This window comes from Pan paniscus, chromosome 20 (assembly GCF_029289425.2).
Source record: "Pan paniscus chromosome 20, NHGRI_mPanPan1-v2.0_pri, whole genome shotgun sequence".
Classification (NCBI taxonomy): Eukaryota; Metazoa; Chordata; class Mammalia; order Primates; family Hominidae; genus Pan; species Pan paniscus.
The window spans coordinates 13,960,677-13,978,760 of record NC_073269.2 but is presented as its reverse complement, the minus strand read 5'-3'; the positions used below and the strand labels follow the sequence as shown (position 1 = coordinate 13,978,760).

At 47.9% G+C, this 18,084-nt stretch overlaps 1 protein-coding gene across 2 annotated transcripts in view; it reads left to right on the top strand.

Moving 5' to 3' along the window:
- MUC16 (mucin 16, cell surface associated) overlaps nucleotides 1–18,084 on the top strand; it is a 239,107-nt gene that overhangs the window by 57,844 nt on the left and 163,179 nt on the right. For both annotated transcript variants that reach the window (XM_063599829.1, XM_055102885.2), the window contains one exon: nucleotides 16,149–16,262. In XM_063599829.1, the coding sequence (XP_063455899.1) occupies nucleotides 16,149–16,262 (114 nt within the window). The remainder of the gene's footprint in view (nucleotides 1–16,148; nucleotides 16,263–18,084) is intronic.

Genomic DNA, 18,084 nt, shown 5'->3' with positions numbered 1-18,084 from the left:
CATTGAGGAGCTGGACGGATTCCTATGGGAGAGAGGCCGGTATGACAGGTGACTTGTGCTTCCTAAGCCCCAGCAGGGACAGCCAGGAGGTCTTCTTTTGCTTTTGCTTTTGCTTTTCTGTAAATGCCTCCTCCAACCCGACCCAATGAATCTGCATTTACCAGACTGACGTGGGCGAGTTCACAAAACTGCTGTATTGTGAATTGAGTATCTGCCGAGATGGGTGTGGAAACACCCAAGGATGCCTTCCATCACCGACTCACTCACACACTCACTCCCTGAGGGGGTTTTAGCGGCACCTCCAGTCCCAGTATCTGTGCCCAGCTCTCAGGGACAGAAATGAGCAAGTCGCCGCCACAGGGTTCCGGGAGCTCCGATCTGGTGGGCGAGAGAGACTGGGGCGTCCAGTCAGTCGGGGTACAGGGCTGAGCAGGAACTTTGCTAAGAGGCATTGATGGGGTGAGGGTGGCGGCGGTGGGGGCGGGGGTCTTAAACTGCAGGGTGGCATCTGAATTGTACAGGGTTGGAATTTTACAGGCACAGTTAGGAGCAAAAGAGAAGGGCGTTCCCGGCAGCGGGGACGGAGTAGGCATGGACTAGGAGGCAGGGAGCCACCAGGCGTATCTGGGTCCTTTCCTGTGAGCTGCATGTATCTGGGCTGCATGATGGGGAGATACCGAGGGAAGGACTGGAAGCAGAAACGCAGTGTGGGAGGGTTGTGGGAGGCATGTTCCTGGGTCCAAAGGGGACTTTCAAGAACTGTTGGTCATTTTAGGAGATTAGCCTGGACATTACTGCCCAGAGAAAAGACCCTGGGCTCAGGGAAGGGCTGGCATCCAGCTTGGTGTTTCTGTGTGTTGTTGCGGGCTTAAGGGAGCCAGCCTCTCTTCCCTACAGGGAAGTTTCAAGATTGTTCATACCTGGACCCAGGGCTGCCCAAACCCACCCAGAACTTATTTTACTCTGGTTGCCTCCGGGGGCAGGAAGTTGGGGCTTTTTCACCAAACAGCCCTCGTGTGCAAGATGAACTGAGGCTTGCGGAAGAGGAGATCTATAATGAACTGGGTGCTCAGATGTCTGTTCATTTACTCAGAGGAGGAGGAAGGACAGTTTCTCACAGCTTGGTCTGGAAACGGAGGCCACGAGGGGCCTCAAGGGGTTGGGGTTGGGGGAGGCCCATCCACCTCCCCCATCCGGGGAGTGGGGGTGCCCTGGATGCAGACAGCCTGTGATTCACCTGCCCCCATGCCCTTCCCTACTCAGGCCCCGGATCTAGCCTGAGGAGCAGGTGAGGAAGGCACCCCAGTCCCCCAGCCCTGAGTCACCGAGGCCAGGCAGCCGGGGATGGAGGGAGAGCTTTGTGGTTGGACACCATTGTGAGGCCTCCACACAATGGCCTGAATGGTGGGCGGGTTTGTATAGGACAACCCCACCACCTCCAGTGGGGCGTGTCCCCCTGACCTGTACTCAAAGCAGGTCACCACCAACAGAGGCTGTTTACTGCATTTGTCCCCAAGGTTCACTCAGGGTCTGATGCCGGGGGCTGTTTGCATTGGGCAGACCCTGCTCCTGTTTCAGGGAGGACTGGGCTTTGGGCTGACACCCCTCCCCATCCCCATCACCCCTCTGGCCACATCAGTCCCTTTCCAAGGGATTCCCCTGGAGTCAGTCCAGACACCATGCGGGATTTTTGACATAAAACACTGGAGAAGACTCTCTTAATCCCTGGCCATAAATCTGAGCCCACTGCTGGCAAGCTGTGAGTCCTTGAGCCAGACATCTAACCTCTCTGAATTTCCATCTCCCCAAAGAGCAATTTTTAGAAGAATTCCAGAGCTGGAGAAATCCATCTCCCAGTTGCCTCTCCCTCCACCCTGTGGCTGAGAAACTCCAAGAGTCCAAAGGACCTCTGTGACCATCATTTTATTTTATTTATTTATTTGAGACAGAGTCCCACTCTGTCGCCCAGTCTGGAGTACAGTGGCACAATCTTGGCTCACTGCAACCTCTGCCTCCCCGGTTCAAGCAATTCTCCTGTCTCAGCCTCCTGAGTTGCTGAGATTACAGGTGCCTGCCACCATGCCCAGCTAATTTTTTTTTTCTATTTTTAGTAGAGATGGGGGTTTCACCATGTTGGTCAGGCTGGTTTTGAACTCCTGACCTCAGGTGATCCACCCGCCTCAGCCTCTCAAAGTACTGGGATTACAGGCGTGAGGCACTGCGCCCGGCCCACCATCATTTTATAGGGTCCACCTTCTATGTAATATGTGCCTGCACTTTACATGTGTTGTCTCCGTTGAACCTGCCTGATGGGTGAACACAGGGGCACCGTTATCCCCCATTTTGCAGAAGAGAAAACAGGCTCAGAGAGCTTAAGCCTTTTGTTTAAAGTCACACGGCCAGGATTCCAACTCCAGTTTCCGGATGATTCCTAAATGCTGGTTTTTATCCTTTGCCTGGGAAGAGACTGAAGGTTGAGGATTTCTCCTCTCCTGGCAGTTTCTGGGTACGTGAGTCCCCCCACACCGCCGAGGAAATGAGTTCTGTACTGCCCGTCCCAGGAGAAGGGCTGTGAAGACACAGAACATAGGCAGATCTCATCGTGCGCCGCGGAGCCCCTTCCTGGGTCCCTGAACAGTGGTCATTGTCCCAGCCCAGGCCTGGTCAGGGGGATATGAAGTTAAGGGAGTTGTATTATGAAGGGAAGGGGGCATTGGTGGGAGTGGGTGTGTATAGTGGGCATGGGTGGAACTGTGAGGTGGGTTCCTGGTCTAACCTGCCCTTGCCAGAGTTACAGTGTATCTTTCACCACTTTTGGTTCACCAAAAAGCAGAACGGTTTGCTTACTGTTTCCTCTAATCCTGGAGAGAGAGTTACCTTTCTTCCCAGTTGCTGGGTAGCAAAGGAAGACAATGGGTCCAAGAGGGGCAGGCCTGGCTGGGTGTACTCTCTCTCTCTCTCTCTCTCTCTCTCTCTCTCTGTGTGTGTGTGTGTGTGTGTATGTGTGTGTGTGTTTTGTGAGACGGTGTCTTACTCTGTCGCCCAGGCTGAAGTGTAGTGGCGTGATCTCGGCTCACTGCAGCCTCCGCCTCCCGGGTTCAAGTGATTCTGCTGCCTCAGCCTCCCTAGTAGCTGGGATTACAGGCGTGTGCCACCACACCCAGCTAATTTTTGTGTTTTTAGTAAAGATGGGGTTTCAACATGTTGGCCAGGCTGGTCTTGAACTCCTGGCCTCAAGTGATCGGCCTGCCTCAGCCTCCCAAAGTGCTGGGAGTATAGGCCTGAGCCATGGTGCCCGGCCGGCCTGGGCATTCTTTATGCTCAGTGGATTCTTCTGGTCACTTGGTTCTCCCAGGGTGGGTTGAGCAAGTGAAGGAGACTCTTCCTACCTCCCTGGAGCCTCAAGGGCCAGAAGGCCAGACATAGCAGATTATCCAGGCATGCACTCATGCTGACTGTAGATTCAGTGGTCCAGATGACCATCCCCGTTTTACAGATGAGAGGACAGAAGCTCAAAGAGGAAGGGCTGGGTGTGGTGGCTCACGCCTGTAATCCCAGCACTTTGGGAGGCCGAGGCAGGTGGATCACCTGAGGTCAGGAGTTCGAGACCAGCCTGGCCTACAGGGTGAAACCCTGTCTCTACCAAAAAATACAAAAATTAGTCAGGCATAGTGACACACGCCTGTAGCCTCAGCTACTCGGGAGGCTGAGGCACGAGAATCGCTTGAACCCTGGAGGCAGAGGCTGCTGTGAGCTGAGATCGCACCACTGCACTCCAGCCTGGGCAACAGAGTGAGATCTTGTCTCAGAAAAAAAAAAAAAGCTCAAAGAGAAGACCCCCAGGTAGCCAGGGTAGGACTGAACCCATTCTCTTGATCTTCCTGCCATTATCCAGGCCTGACTTCTAATCCAGGTACCAGCCTCTTCTTCTCCACCTTGGAGATGCTCCCAAAAGCTCCTCACTCCTGCAGCTCAGAGCTGTGCCCAGGGACCTAAACTGATCACAGTCCCAGAGCCACAGGGACAAATGCCAGGTCAGGAGGACACAGATCTCAGTAGGATGACCAGTAGGATATCCTGGTTCGCTTGAGCCTGAGGCAGTTCCTTGGATGAGGGACTTTAGTAAAACTAAGAAAGCCCTGGGTAGACCAGGACATGAGGGTCACTCTTCCATCCCAGATGCTCTCCTATATGGATTTCCTTCCTGACACTTCCTCTCTTCAGCCTGTTCCAGTACCTGGCACATAGTAAGTGTACAAGACATATTTGTTACATGAATGAATGAATGAATTAACAAGGTAATAGACTACTTCCCCCCCACCCCCCGCTGTATTGAGATATACTCAAAAAATAAATATTGCATGTATTTATATAAAAGTAGAACTACCATATGATCCAGCAATCCCACCATATACATATACAACATGTACAATACACTGCTTTGATATATGTACATCTTGTGAAATGATTACCACAATCAAGCTAATTAACATACCCATCATCACCTCACATGATTACCTTTTTTTACGTTGTGAGAACATTTAAGATAAACTCTTTTTAGCATATTTCTTTCTTCCTTTCTTTCTTTTTTTTTTTTTTTGAGATGGAGCAACTCTTGTTGCCCAGGCTGGAGTGCAGTGGTGCAATCTCGGCTCACTGCAACCTCTGCCTCCCGGGTTCAAGCAATTATCCTGCCTCAGCCTCCCGAGTAGCTGGGATTACAGGCTAATTTTGTTTTTTTAGTAGAGACGGGGTTTCCCCATGTTGGTCAGGCTGGTCTTGAACTCCTGACCTCAGGTGATCTGCTTGCCTTGGCCTCCCAAAGTACTGGGATTACAGTCGTGAGCCACTGCTCCCAGCCTTCTTTTACCATATTTCAAGTATATAATACAGTGTTACTACCTATAGTCACCATGCTGTACATTAGGTCTCCAGAACTTGTTCATCCTGCATAACTAAAACTTTATACCTGCCTGCTGCTGGGAGTTGCTTGGAGGTTGGCAGCTTGGGGCTGAAGGCTTGCAGATGGAGCGGTCATATCCCACAAACAAATTTACTATTCCGACAAATACGACAACGAGGAGTTTGAGTCTCGGTTAGTGCCGGCGCGGGGGCAATAGTGAGATTGTGAGAACATTTAAGATCAACTCTTTTAGCATTTTTTCTTTCTTTCCTTTTTTTTTTCTTGAGATGGATTTTCACTCTTGTTGCCCAGGCTGGAGTGCAATGGCATGATCTTGGCTAACTGTAACCTCCGCCTCCTGGGTTCAAGCGATTTCCCTGCCTCAGCCTTCCAAGTAGCTGGGGTTACAGGCGTGCACCACCATGCCCGGCTAATTTTCTATTTTTAGTAGAGACAGGGTTTCACTGTGTTGGTCAGGCTGGTCTCGAACACCTGACCTCAGGTGATCTGCCTGCCTCGGCCTCTCAGAGTGCTGGGATTACAGGCATGAGGCACTGCACCTGTCCGCGAGGTTGACTTTTTTAGATTCCACACGTGAGTGAGATCATGCAGTAATTGTCTTTTTGTGACTGGCTTATTTCACTTTGCATAATGTCCTCCAATTCATCCATGATGTCATATATGGCAGAATGTCTTTCTTTTTAAAGACCGAATAATATTCCACTGTAGATAAACCACAATTTTTTTGTCTGTTCATCCATTGGTGGACACTTAAATTGTTTCCATATCTTGGCTACTCTGAATAATGCTACAATGAACGTGGGGGTTGCAGATGTCTCTTGGAGATACTGATTTGATTTTGTTTGGATTGTGAACTCAAAGTATTTGAGACAGGTCTCCATCCATTTAGAAAGTTTATTTTGCCAAGGTTGAGAACATGCCTGTGACAGCCTTAGGAGGTCCTGATGACATTTGCCGAAGGTGGTCAGGGTGCAGCTTGCTTTTATACACTTTAGGGAGACATGAGACATCAATCAAGATGTGTAAGATACATTGGCTTGGTCTGGAAAGGCAGGGCAACTTGAAGTGGCAGCGGCGTGGGCCGGGGGGTGGGGAGGGGGCCGGTTTCCAGGTTATAGGTAGGTAAGAGACAAATGGTTGCATACTTTTCAGTCTTTTTTTTTTTTTTTGAGATTGAGTCTCGCTCTGTCGCCCAGGTTGGAGTGCAGTGGTGCGATCTCGGCTCACTGCAAGCTCCGCCTCCAGGGCTCATGCCATTCTCCTGCCTCAGCCTCCTGAGTAGCTGGGACTACAGGCACCTGCCACCACGCCTGGCTAATTTTTTGTGTTTTTACTAGAGACGGGGTTTCACCGTGTTAGCCAGGATGGTCTCGATCTCCTGATCTTGTGATCCACCCACCTCAGCCTCCCAAAGTGCTGGGATTACAGGCGTGAGCCACTGCACCCGGCTACTTTTGAGTCTTTGATCAGCCTTTCACTGAATACACAGTTTACACGTGAGAGGGAGGTAGAGGAATAGTCACTTAAACCTTAGTCTGGGTCCATAAATCTGCATTTTTACATGAACAATAGGGCAGAGGAAGCAGTCAGATATGCATTTGTCTCAGGCGAGCGGAGGGATGACTTTCTGTCCCGCATCTGTAAAGATAAGCTGTCCATTTACATTGCCAAGGTGAAATTCAACAGAACTGTTTTAGGGTAAATATCTTGAGTCCCACAGAGAATTTCCTTGTGGGCAAATTTTGAGGGAGGTATGTTGCCTTTTAAATCTTGGTAGCTATTGGCCGGGTGCGGTGGCTCACGCCTGTAATCCCAGCACTTTGGGAGGCCAAGGCAGGCGGATCACAAGGTCAGGAGTTCGAGACCAGCCTGACCAGCATGCTGAAATCCCATCTCTACTAAAAACAAAAAAAATTAGCCAGGCGTGGTGGTGTGCGCCTGTAATCCCAGCTACTCAGGAGGCTGAGGCAGGAGAATCACTTGAAGCTGGGAGGTGGAGGTTGCAGTGAGCAGAGACTGAGCCACTGCACTCCAGCCTGGGTGACAGAGGGAGACCCTGTCTAAAACAAACAAACAAACAAACAATTTGGTAGCTATCTTATTTGGGAATGAAATGGGAGGCTGGTTTGCCTGATGTCGTTCTCAACCTGACTTTTCCCTTTGGCTTTGTGATTTTGGGGTCTCGAGATTTATTTTCCTTTCACAGTATATGTTCCAAGAAGTGGGATTGCTGGATCATATGGTAGTTCTACTTTTATTTATTTATTTATTTATTTTAGAGACAAAATCTTGCTCTGTCACCCAGGCTGGAGTGCAGTGGCACAATCATAGCTCACTGCAGCCTCCAATTCCTGGGCTCAAGCCATCCTCCTGCCTCAGCCTGTCAAGTCACTGGGACTACAGGCATCAATCACCATGCTCAGCTCACAGTTTTTTTTTTTTTTGTTTCTTTTTTTGTTTTTTGTGACAGAGTCTTCCTCTGTTGTCCAGACTGCAGTGCAGTGGAGTGATCTCAGCTCACTGCAACCTCCACCTCCCGGGTTCAAGTGATTCTCCTGCCTCAGCCTCCTGAGTAGCGGGGATTACAGGCACCTGCCACCATGCCTGGCTAATTTTTGTATTTTTAGTAGAGACGAGGAGTTTCACCATGTTGGCCAGGCTGGTCTCAATCTCCTGACCTCAAGTGATCTGCTCGCCTCGGCCTCCCAAAGTGCTGGGATTACAGGCATAAGCCACCGTGCCCGGCTCATAGTTCTATTTTTAATTTTTTGAGGAACCGCAGGAAGTGAGTAGGGTCTCTGCCTCAATCCACACCGGATGGAGTTTTCATTCTCTTCTTTCATGCCTGGCTTCTAGAGATGTCATCACTCTTCCCAGGAGAGGAGACATCCCCCTCCTTTCTCAACCTGGAAAAGAAAGACTCTTTATTATTCTTTTTTTGTGGAGGGGAGGTCCCTTGATGTGAGATTTTGCACACTGATATCAAGGAAGGGTCCTCTTTGCAGTTTTACTCTATCAAGAAGGGCCCTTTACCTCTTTAGTCAATACTTTTGAAGAGATTCATTCATTCAATTTGTTCAATGAGTGTTTATTGAGCACCTACTGTGTGCAGGCACTGTTCTAGGCAATGAGGGGATGGCTGTGAGCAAATCAAAAGATCCCTGCTGAGCTGACACTTTCAGCAAAGGGGGATGACCTTAAACCAAAACCAGAGTAAGTACGTGATGCATTGTTAAGAAGGGAATAAGGGGGCCGGGTGCAGTGGCTCACACCTGTAATCCCAGCACTTTGGGAGGCTGAGGCGGGTGAATCCCCTGAGGTCGGGAGTTCGAGACCAGCCTGACCAACATGGAGAAACCCCATCTCTACTAAAAATACAAAATCAGCAGGGTGTGGTGGCGCATGCCTGTAATCCCAGCTGCTCGGGAGGCTGAGGCAGGAGAATCGCTTGAACATGGGAGATGGAGGTTGCAGTGAGCCAAGATTGAGCCATTGCACTCCAGAAAAGAAGGGAATAAGGAGAAAAGAAACAGGATGGAGACTCGGGGGTGCTGGAGTGTGTTGTGGGGGCACATTGCTCTTTCCAATAAAGTGGGTTCAAGGAAAGGCCCTCACTGAGAAGCTAAGACTTGAGGGGTGGGGTTCTTGTTACAGATTCACGACTAGCTCATCTCAGGTTGACCTTGTTGCAATGCCTGGGGAGGTGTATGCTGCTATTTCTGCTTTAACTGTAGGGAAACTGGGACTCAATGAAGCGAGTTGGGGCAGAACCAGGATGAAACCCAGAACTCTAGGACTTGAGTTCCTGCCCAGTGAGTATGCATGTGGATAAGTGTGTGATTATGTGTCTGTGTGTGCTTCCTGTGCGTCTGCATGAGCATGTGTGTGTTAGAGTGAATGTGCATAAGTGTGTGCACGTGTCCATGTGTGAGTGTGCAACTTAGTGCTTGCGTGCATACTTGTGAGTGTGTGCATCCATCTATGTGTCTACAAGTGTGTGCAATGAGTGAGTTTGCACAGGTGTGACTGTGTGTGCATAAGCATGTGTGAATATGTGTGTGAGTGTGAATATGTGTGTGCATGTGTGAATATGTGTGTGAGTGTGAATATGTGTGTGCATGTGTGTATGCATGTGTGCATAGGTGTGTGGGTGTGCATGAATGAGGGTGTGTTTGTTTTTCAGCATGTGTGTCCATGTGTGGGTGTGTTTGAATGCTTACATGTGAGTGTGTAGCTGTGTGTGTATGCATATGTACAAGAGAGTGCATACATATGTATGTGCGTTTGTGTGTGTATTAGTGTGTGCATGAGTGACTGTGTTTGAGTCTGCACATGTGTGAGACTGTGAGTATGTACATAAGTTTAAGTGTGTGCATGAGTGTTTGTATTCGTGCATGTGTGTCCATGTGTAAGAGTGTGTGTGCATGCATGCAAATGAGTTTTTGTGTGTGCATAAGTGTGAGAGTGTGCATGAGTGTTTGTGTGTGTGCATGTGTGGGTACATATGTTTTCCCTCCTCTTCCTCTGGGGCAGCGGGGGTCCTCCTTTGCCACTCGTGGCAAAATATCCTGCTTTCCTCAGTTGGGGAGGAGAGCCCTTAGCTTGTTCTTTCTAGGGTAAGTAGCAAGACAAAGGAGCAGTTGGTGCCAACATCCCCCAAGGACCTCCAGCAGTCCCTGTGGGGACAGGACAGGCCAGTGGGGCTGAATGGGGCCAGGGGACTCAGCCCATTGTCCAAAGTGGCTCAGCCCTTCCTGGGTGGGAGAGAGGAGGTGGGCCGGGGCCATCCTGGGCTGGAGGGCCCCACCCTGTCCCTCTCCTCATCTCTGCCTGGGATGAGAGGTCCAGGGGGCTGCCCTGGCTGGTCTGGCCACATACCTGAGTGGAGCTGGGCCTCCCACCTGTCAAGGAAACAAACACTGCGGTGCAGGGAGGCAGCCTGCCTGATTGTCCTCACCCTCCCTGGACCTTTCATCCCGCCCTGAACAATCCCATCTGCTTCATTTAATCCTTTGTCACACCTGTTTTGGTGCACCTGTCCTAGCACTTGCAGCTCTACCAACCCTGTCCCCAATACACAGTGAATCTGAGCCGGGCTTCTCATCCTTATCCTGGCTCTGATCCACCCCCTCTCAGTGACTCTGAACCCACATTGCCCGCTTCCCCTAATAATAAAAAGAATTATACTCTGGGGTAAGTGCTATTCTAGAGCAAGTCATGATAATGATAATAGCTAACAGGGAACACTAACATGTACCAGGCACTCTTTTAAGCTCTTTACAGATATGAATTCATTAAATCCTCATAACAACTTGGAGGACAATAGGAGGTACGTCCTGTTATCATTTCCATTTTGCAGAAAAGGAAACCAAGGCGCAGTTAGTTAGGCAACCTGTCCAAGGGCACATAGCTGCTATGTGGTAGGGCTGGGCTTTGACCCTGGGCAGACTGGGTCTGTAAGACCCTAGTGATTCTGACCCAGCTCCCCTGTGATCTGAGACATCCTCTTTCTCAGTGACTCCCAGTATTGAGAGAACGAGGCAAAGAGATGAGGTAGGGAGGAAGGCAGGTGCTGTCTATCAGACGATGAGCTAATGCAGGAGCTAACATTAATTATTAACTATTAGCTAAAAAGTCTAATAGTCTTTTTAGACTGGGATCCATGGTAAGAAATATATTGCACATTGTGTACCAGTGTGCAATGTATTGTATACCAGTGTACCAGTACCATCCTACCATTGTGTACCAGTGTGCAATACATTGTGACCAGTTTTGCTTATAGATGCATGATGAAAATACTTTTTTCTTTTTTCTTTTCTTTTTTTTTTTTTTGAGAAGATATTTCACTCTTGTTGCCCAGGCTGGAGCGCAATGGCGCGATCTTGGCTCACTGTAACCTCTGCCTCCTGGGTTCAAGCAATTCTCCTGCCTCAGCCTCCCGAATAGCTGGGATTACCGGTGCCCACCACCATGCCTGGCTAATTTTTTGTATTTTTAGTAGAAATGGGGTTTCACCATGTTGGCCAGGCTGGTCTTAAACTCCTGACCTCAGGTAATCCACCCACCTCAGCCTCCCAAACTGTTGGGATTACAGGCGTGAGCCACCGTGCCCAGCCCCTGATGCCTTTTAATTCTATTATATTCTCTCATTTATTTATTTATTTTGGATGCTGCTCTCAACCCACCGAACAGGTTCGTTATCTGCCTGTCTCCATGGCAACAACCCTGTATGCTACAACCTGGACCAATCCCACTGAAGCGAGGTTTCTCAATCCCAGCACAAAAGTCAATGGATTTGGGTCTCATAATCCTTTGGGGAGGTAGGGTGGGCTGTCTCGTATATTGGTCAAGTGCTAAACAGTATCCCAGGTTCCCTACAACGGGATGGCAGCAGCACTCCCACCAACCAAAAATGTCTTCAGACATTGCCAAATGCAGCCTGTTGCAGTACCTGGCACATAGTAGTTGTGCAATAAATATGTGTTGCATGAATGAAGGGGGCAAATAGAGTCACGGAGGGCCACGAAAGGAGGGTTCTCATGCTGGTATGCCTGATAACAACTATCACAAAAGATTCCAAAAGCCACAACATTGCACAAAGGCCATCTCAACCTTACGCAAAAAATACTCCTGCAGGCCGGGCGCAGTGGCTCACGCCTGTAATCCCAGCAGTGTGGGAGGCTGAGGCAGGAGGATCCCTTGAACCCAAGACGCTGTCTCTCTTTTTTTTTTTCCTTGAGATGGAGTCTTGCTCTGTTGCCCAGGCTGGAACTGGAGTGCAATGGCGTGATCTCTGCTCACAGCAACCTCTGCCTCCTGGGTTCACCACCATTCTCCTGCCTCAGGCTCCCGAGTAGCTGGGATTACAGACACGCACCACTACACCCGGCTAATTTTTTGTATTTTTAGTAGAGATGGGGTTTCCCCATGTTGGCCAGGCTAGTCTTGAACTCCTGATCTCGTGATCCATCCGCCTCAGCCTCCCAAAGTGCTGGGATTACAGGCCTGAGCCACCGCACCCAGGCTGCTCTCTCTCTCTTTTTTTTTTTTGAAATGGAGTCTCGCTCTGTCACCCAGGCTGGAGTACAGTGGTGTGATCTCAGCTCACTGTAACCTCCACCTCCCGGGTTCAAGTGGTTCTCCTGCCTCAGCCTCCCGAGTAGCTGGGACTACGGGCTCCTGCCACCATGCCTGGCTAATTTTTGTGTTTTCAGTAGAGACGGTGTTTCACCATATTGGCCAGGCTGGTCTCAAACTCCGACCTTGTGATCTGTCCACCTCAGCCTCCCAAAGTGCTGGCATTACAGGCGTGAGCCACCGTGCCCAGCCTTCGAAGACACTGTCTCTACAGAAAAGGTGTTATCCTTGTTATCGATCTTTGTAGCCAAGGACAAATATTTCAAAACTATTATGCAATTCTCCTCAATTTTTCCTCTAAAAAGCTTTGTCTTCCTGAATAGGCATGTATATTACAGTGGCATGCATATTCCCACTGCAATGTTCTATTCCCAAATGAACATATTTTCCTTTAGAGAGTCTGTCTCTGTTTGCTATTTAGGTTGACAGGGGTTTGGCTAGTTAGTCTAAGAAACTGGGATTGCTCTATCTTATCATAAATTCCTCTCCTCCCTGGAGTCCTAGGAAGCTGGCTTCTTCCATCTCAGAAGTTTGTAGGGAGTGAAATAATCTATCAGGAGTATGTGGATAATTTAGTGCCATTCAGTAGGACCGTGTGTGTGTGTGTTTGTGTGTATTTTCTTGGTGAGGGCTGTAGGTATGAAAATACACATCCAATAAAAGTTTCCCCAAAATTTCAGTCATTCACATTTTTACATCCCATGGTCTTTTTCCTTTTTTGTTTTTTTTTTCTCTCTTCTACATATGGGTAGCCCAGTTATCTCAGCACCACTTATTGAATAGGGAATCCTTTCCCCATTGCTTGTTTTTGTCAGTTTTGTTGAAGATCAGATGGTTGTAGGTATGTGGCATTATTTCTGGGCTCTCTATTGTGTTCTATTGGTCTATATGTCTATTTTTGTACCAGTACCATGCTGTTTTGGTTACTATAGCCTTGTAGTATAGTTTGAAGTCATAGCCTCTGATCTTGAGGACTTTATTTGCTTATTTATTCATTCATTTTTGAGATGGAGCCTGGCTCTCTCACCCAGGCTGGAGTGCAGTGGCATGATCTCGGCTCACTGCAACCTCTGCCTCCCAGGTTCAAGTGATTCTTCTGCCTCAGCCTCCCAAGTAGCTGGGATTACCCAGCTAATTTTTGTATTTTTATGGAGATGGGGTTTCACCTTGTTGGCCAGGCTGGTCTGGAACTTCTGACCTCACGTGATCCACCCACCTTAGCCTCCCAAAATGCTGGGATTACAGGCATCAGCCACGGTGCCTGGCCAATCTTGAGGACTTTATAGCCTCTTCTTTGTCCTTGTAACATCATCTCCTTAGTCTTTGAGCACTTCCTTGCTTTCTGGCAGAATTATCTCTTAATAATGCTAACCTGGTCACAACCCTCACCCGTTGCTTCAAATCCTCCAGTGACTTTCCATTGCACTTCCAAGAAAATCTAAACTTCATACATCACTGGTTTGCAACCCTTCCTCCTCTTTCTCCTCATTAGATCTGACCTCTGCTTACCCAGCTGGTTTCGTCTTACACTCCAGCCATGCTTTCTCAATGCACTCTGGCCACCCTGGCCTTCTTGAAATTTCTCGAGTGGGTCAGGTTTATTCCAGCCTCTGGGCTTTTGCATATATAGTTCCCTCCATCACAAGCACACTTCTCCTGTGATAAGTACCTTCTCATCTCTCAGGGCCCTCCTTAAATATTACCTCCTATGAGAAGTCTTCCCTGATGACTCTATGGAAAATTATGCTTCTCTCCCATGGGTAGAGTGACTTCAAAATTCCCTTCACTCTCTGCAAGGACATTAATTATTTATCTGTTGGATGAATCGCTGTCTGCTTTCTCCACTAGGATGTAAACTTTTTTTTTTATACTTTAAGTTATGGGGTACATGTGCAGAACGTGCAGGTTTGTTACATAGGTATACATGTGCCATGGTGGTTTGCTGCACCCATCAACCCATCATCTACATTAGGTATTTCTCCTAATGTTATACCTCCCCTATAGCCCCACAACCCCCGACAGGCCCCAGTGTGTGATGTTCCCCTACTTGTGTCCATGTGTTCTCGTTGTTCAACTCCCACTTATGAGTGACAACATGCAGTATTTGGTTTTCTGTTCTGGACATAAACTTTTTGAGGGAGTGAAGACTTGTCTTGTTCCTCACTCTGTGCCCCAATCTTGGAATTGTTGCCAAAACACCAGGGGTCCAGGCTAGGTCCTGCTGCTCACCACACAGAAAGTCAATCACTGAGACAACGATTATTACCAAGGAAGAAGACTTTAATCTCCTTGGCTGCAGTGAGAAAATGGGAGCTCAGTCTTAAATCCATCTCCCTGACCAACAAAAATTACAGGTTTATATAGCAGGGAAGAAATGTGACTACGTGTAGTAAAACAGGAAATCAAGAGGGGTCAGGAAGCAATCATGAGGAATGAGGGGTCTGACATCTCATTGTCTGGATATGATGATCTGCTGAGTTTCTTTTCTTTGATACTTTTTGAGAGGACTGGGGGTCCTTTAATGAGGAAGGAACTCAGATAAAACAAATGTAAGTTTCCCACAGAATGGGAGAAAATATTTGTAAACTATGCACCTGACAAAAGTCTAATATCCAGCATCTATAGAGAACTTAAGTAAATTTACAAGAGAAAAACAAACAACACCATTAAAAAGTGGGCAAAGGCCGGGCACGGTGGCTCACAACTGCAATCCCAGCACTTTGGGAGGCCAAGGCGGGCAGATCACTATGTCAGGAGTTCGAGACCAGCCTGACCAACATGGTGAAACCCCGTCTCTACTAAAAATACAAAAATTAGCCGGGCATGGTGGTGCACGCCTGTAATCCCAGCTACTCAGGAGGCTGAGGCAGGAGAATCACTTGAACCTGGGAGGCGGAGGTTGCTGTGAGGCGCGATCGCTACTGCACTCCAGCCTGGTCAACAGAGTGAGACACTGTATCAAAACAAAAAACAAAAAAAACAGACACTTTTTGAAAGAAGAGATACATGTAGCCAACAAGCATATGAAAAAAATGCTCACTATCACTGATCATTAGAGAAATGCAAATCAAAACCACAATGAGATAGCATCTCACCATAGTCAGAATGGCTATTATTAAAAAGTCAAAAAGTAACAGATGCTGGCAAGGTTGTGGAGAAAATTGAACATTTATACACTGTTGGTGGGAGTGTAAATTAGTTCAACTATTGTGGAAAGCAGTGTGGCAATTCCTCAAAGAGCTAAAAGTAGAACTACCATTTGACCCAGCAATCTCATTATTGGGTATATACCCAGAGAAATATAAATCATTCTACCGTAAAGACATATACACGTGAATGTTCATTGCAGCACTATTCCCAATAGCAAAGACAATGGAATCAACCTAAACGCCCATCAATGACAGATTGGATAAAGCAAATGTGATACATATACACCATGGAATACTATGCAGCCACAAAAAAGAACAAGATCATTGCTTTTGCGGGAACATGGATGGGGCTGGAGGCCATTATCCTTAGCAAACTAACCCAGGAACAGAAAACCAAATATTGCATGTTCTCACTTAGAAGTGGGAGCTAAATGATGATAACTCATGAACACAAAGAAGGGAATAAAAAACACTGGGGTCTACTTCATGGTAAGCATTAGGAGGAGAGAGAGGAGCAGAAAAAATAACTATTGGGTACTAGGCTTCATACCTGGGTGATAAAATCATTTGTACAACAAACCCCGTGACATGAGATTACCTATATAACAAACCTTCACATGTAGCCCCAAACCTAAAATAGTTAAACAATAACAAATGTCAGTTTCAAGTATTTAAATATGTATATAAATACTGTCTATGAGACTATCGGGTTGGTTTCAGAATCAGCTGTCGTATAAAAGGTGCTCAAGACATATTTGCTGGTTGGATGAATGAGTGACTGAGGGTCTGGAATAAATATTAAATAAATGAAATGGTAAATGAACGAGTCACTATGCAGAGATTCCTATGGAAAGAAGAGCAAGTCCAGAAGAAAATATTTTTTTATTTTTTTCGTTCTACTTCCTGCTGGGATAACCAACCTGGTTCTTCCTCCACAGGGCTGCCTTTCGACGCAGTGGTCTTTGCCCAAACCACAGACCAAGGAACACTTGGAGCCACCAGGCAGTTGACCCACGACCCTTCCTCCCCGGCGTCACTCATCAGCTCCGTGGGTAGGTAATAATAAAATAATAAATAATAATGATAATAATTCAATAATAATAAATAATAAAAACCAGTAACAGGCTGGGCGGTGGCTCACGCCTATAATCCCAGCACTTTGGGAGGCTGAGGCGGGCGGATCATGAGGTCAAGAGATGGAGACCATTCTGGCTAACACAGTGAAACCCCATCTCTACTCAAAATACAAAAATTAGCCAGGCGTAGTGGCGCACACCTGTAGTCCCAGCTGCTTGGGAGGCTGAGGCAGGAGAATTGCTTGAACCCAGGAGGCAGAGGTTGCAGTGAGCCGAGATCACGCCATTGCACTCCAGCTTGGCGACAGTGCAAGACTCCGTCTCAAAACAAACAAACAAAAAACAAAAATAAAAAAACAAAATGACAACAAAAAACCGCCCCACCCCCCCAAAAAAAAAACAGTAACAGGAGTTTATTAAGTCCTAATTCCCTCACCCTGCATGGTGGATCACATCACTGCATCATCTCAACAGCCCTCTGCTGTTATCCCTGTTGGGCATATGAGGAGACAAGGCTCAGAGAGGTTAAGTGACTTGCCCCAGATCACACAGTGAGTAATTGGGACTTGAGTCCCACTGAGTCCACTTCTTTCATTTTCCTCCCACTGTGCATTTTGTTTCCTGCTCTGGGAAGATTGCAATTGGCTTGATTTTATGAAGGAAAGAAAATGAGTCTTCAAGAGATGATTTGGGCTGGGCACAGTGGCTCACACCTTGTAATCCCAGCACTTTGGTAGGCCAAGGTGGGTGGATCACTTGAGGTCAGGAGTTCAAGAACAGCCTGGCCAACATGGTGAAACCCCATGTTCTCTACTAAAAATACAAAAACTAGCCAGATGTAGTGGTGCCAGCCTGTAATCCCAGCTACTCAGGAGGCTGAGGCAGGAGAATCGTTTGAACCCAAGAGGTGGAGGTTGCAGTGAGCCAAGATTGCATCACTGTACTCCAGCTTGGGTGACAGAGTGAGACTCCGTCTCCCCCCCACCCAAGAAAAAGAGAAAGGTGATTTGAATATGAGGACTGCATAAGTAAACTCTGTGTCTTCTGCCTTACTCACAAATATTGGCAGGCTGGCATGGCGGTGAATGCCTGTAGTCCCAGCTACTCAGGAGGCTGAGTCAGGAGGATTGGTTGAGCCCAGAAGTTGGAGAGTGCAGTGAACTATGATTGCACCATTGCATTACAGCCTGGTTGACAGAGAAAGACCCTGTCTCAAAAGCAAAAAACAAAAAACAGGCCAAGCACAGTGGCTCACGCCTGTAATCCCAGCACTTTGGGAAGCTGAGGGAGGAGGATCACTTGAGCCCAGGAATTTGAAATTAGTCTGGGTACCATGGTGAAATCCCATCTCCATAAAAAAAATATATATACATACACACACACACACACACACACACACACACATATATATACACACACACATATATATATATTAGGTGGGTGTGGTGGCATGCACCTATACTTCCAGCTACTCGGGAGGCTGAGGCGGACAGATTGCTTGAGCCTAGAAGTTGGAGGCTGTAGTGAGCCATGATTGAACCACTGCACTACAGCCTGGGCAGCAGAGCAAGACTGTCTCAAAAGGGGGGGAAAAATGAACAAACACTGGCTTCCTCAGGAGCAGGCAGGAGAGAGCCCGGTCCTCATCCTCCCCCTGACCCTCTCATCTACCCACTCACCTTCTCTCTCCATATCCACAGTGTCCTAGAGGCAGATGGCGTTGATGGGGCTGCTGTGAGTGTGGCCACCAACCCTGTCACATAAACAGGCAGGTTTCCCATTGCTGGGAGATGATTCC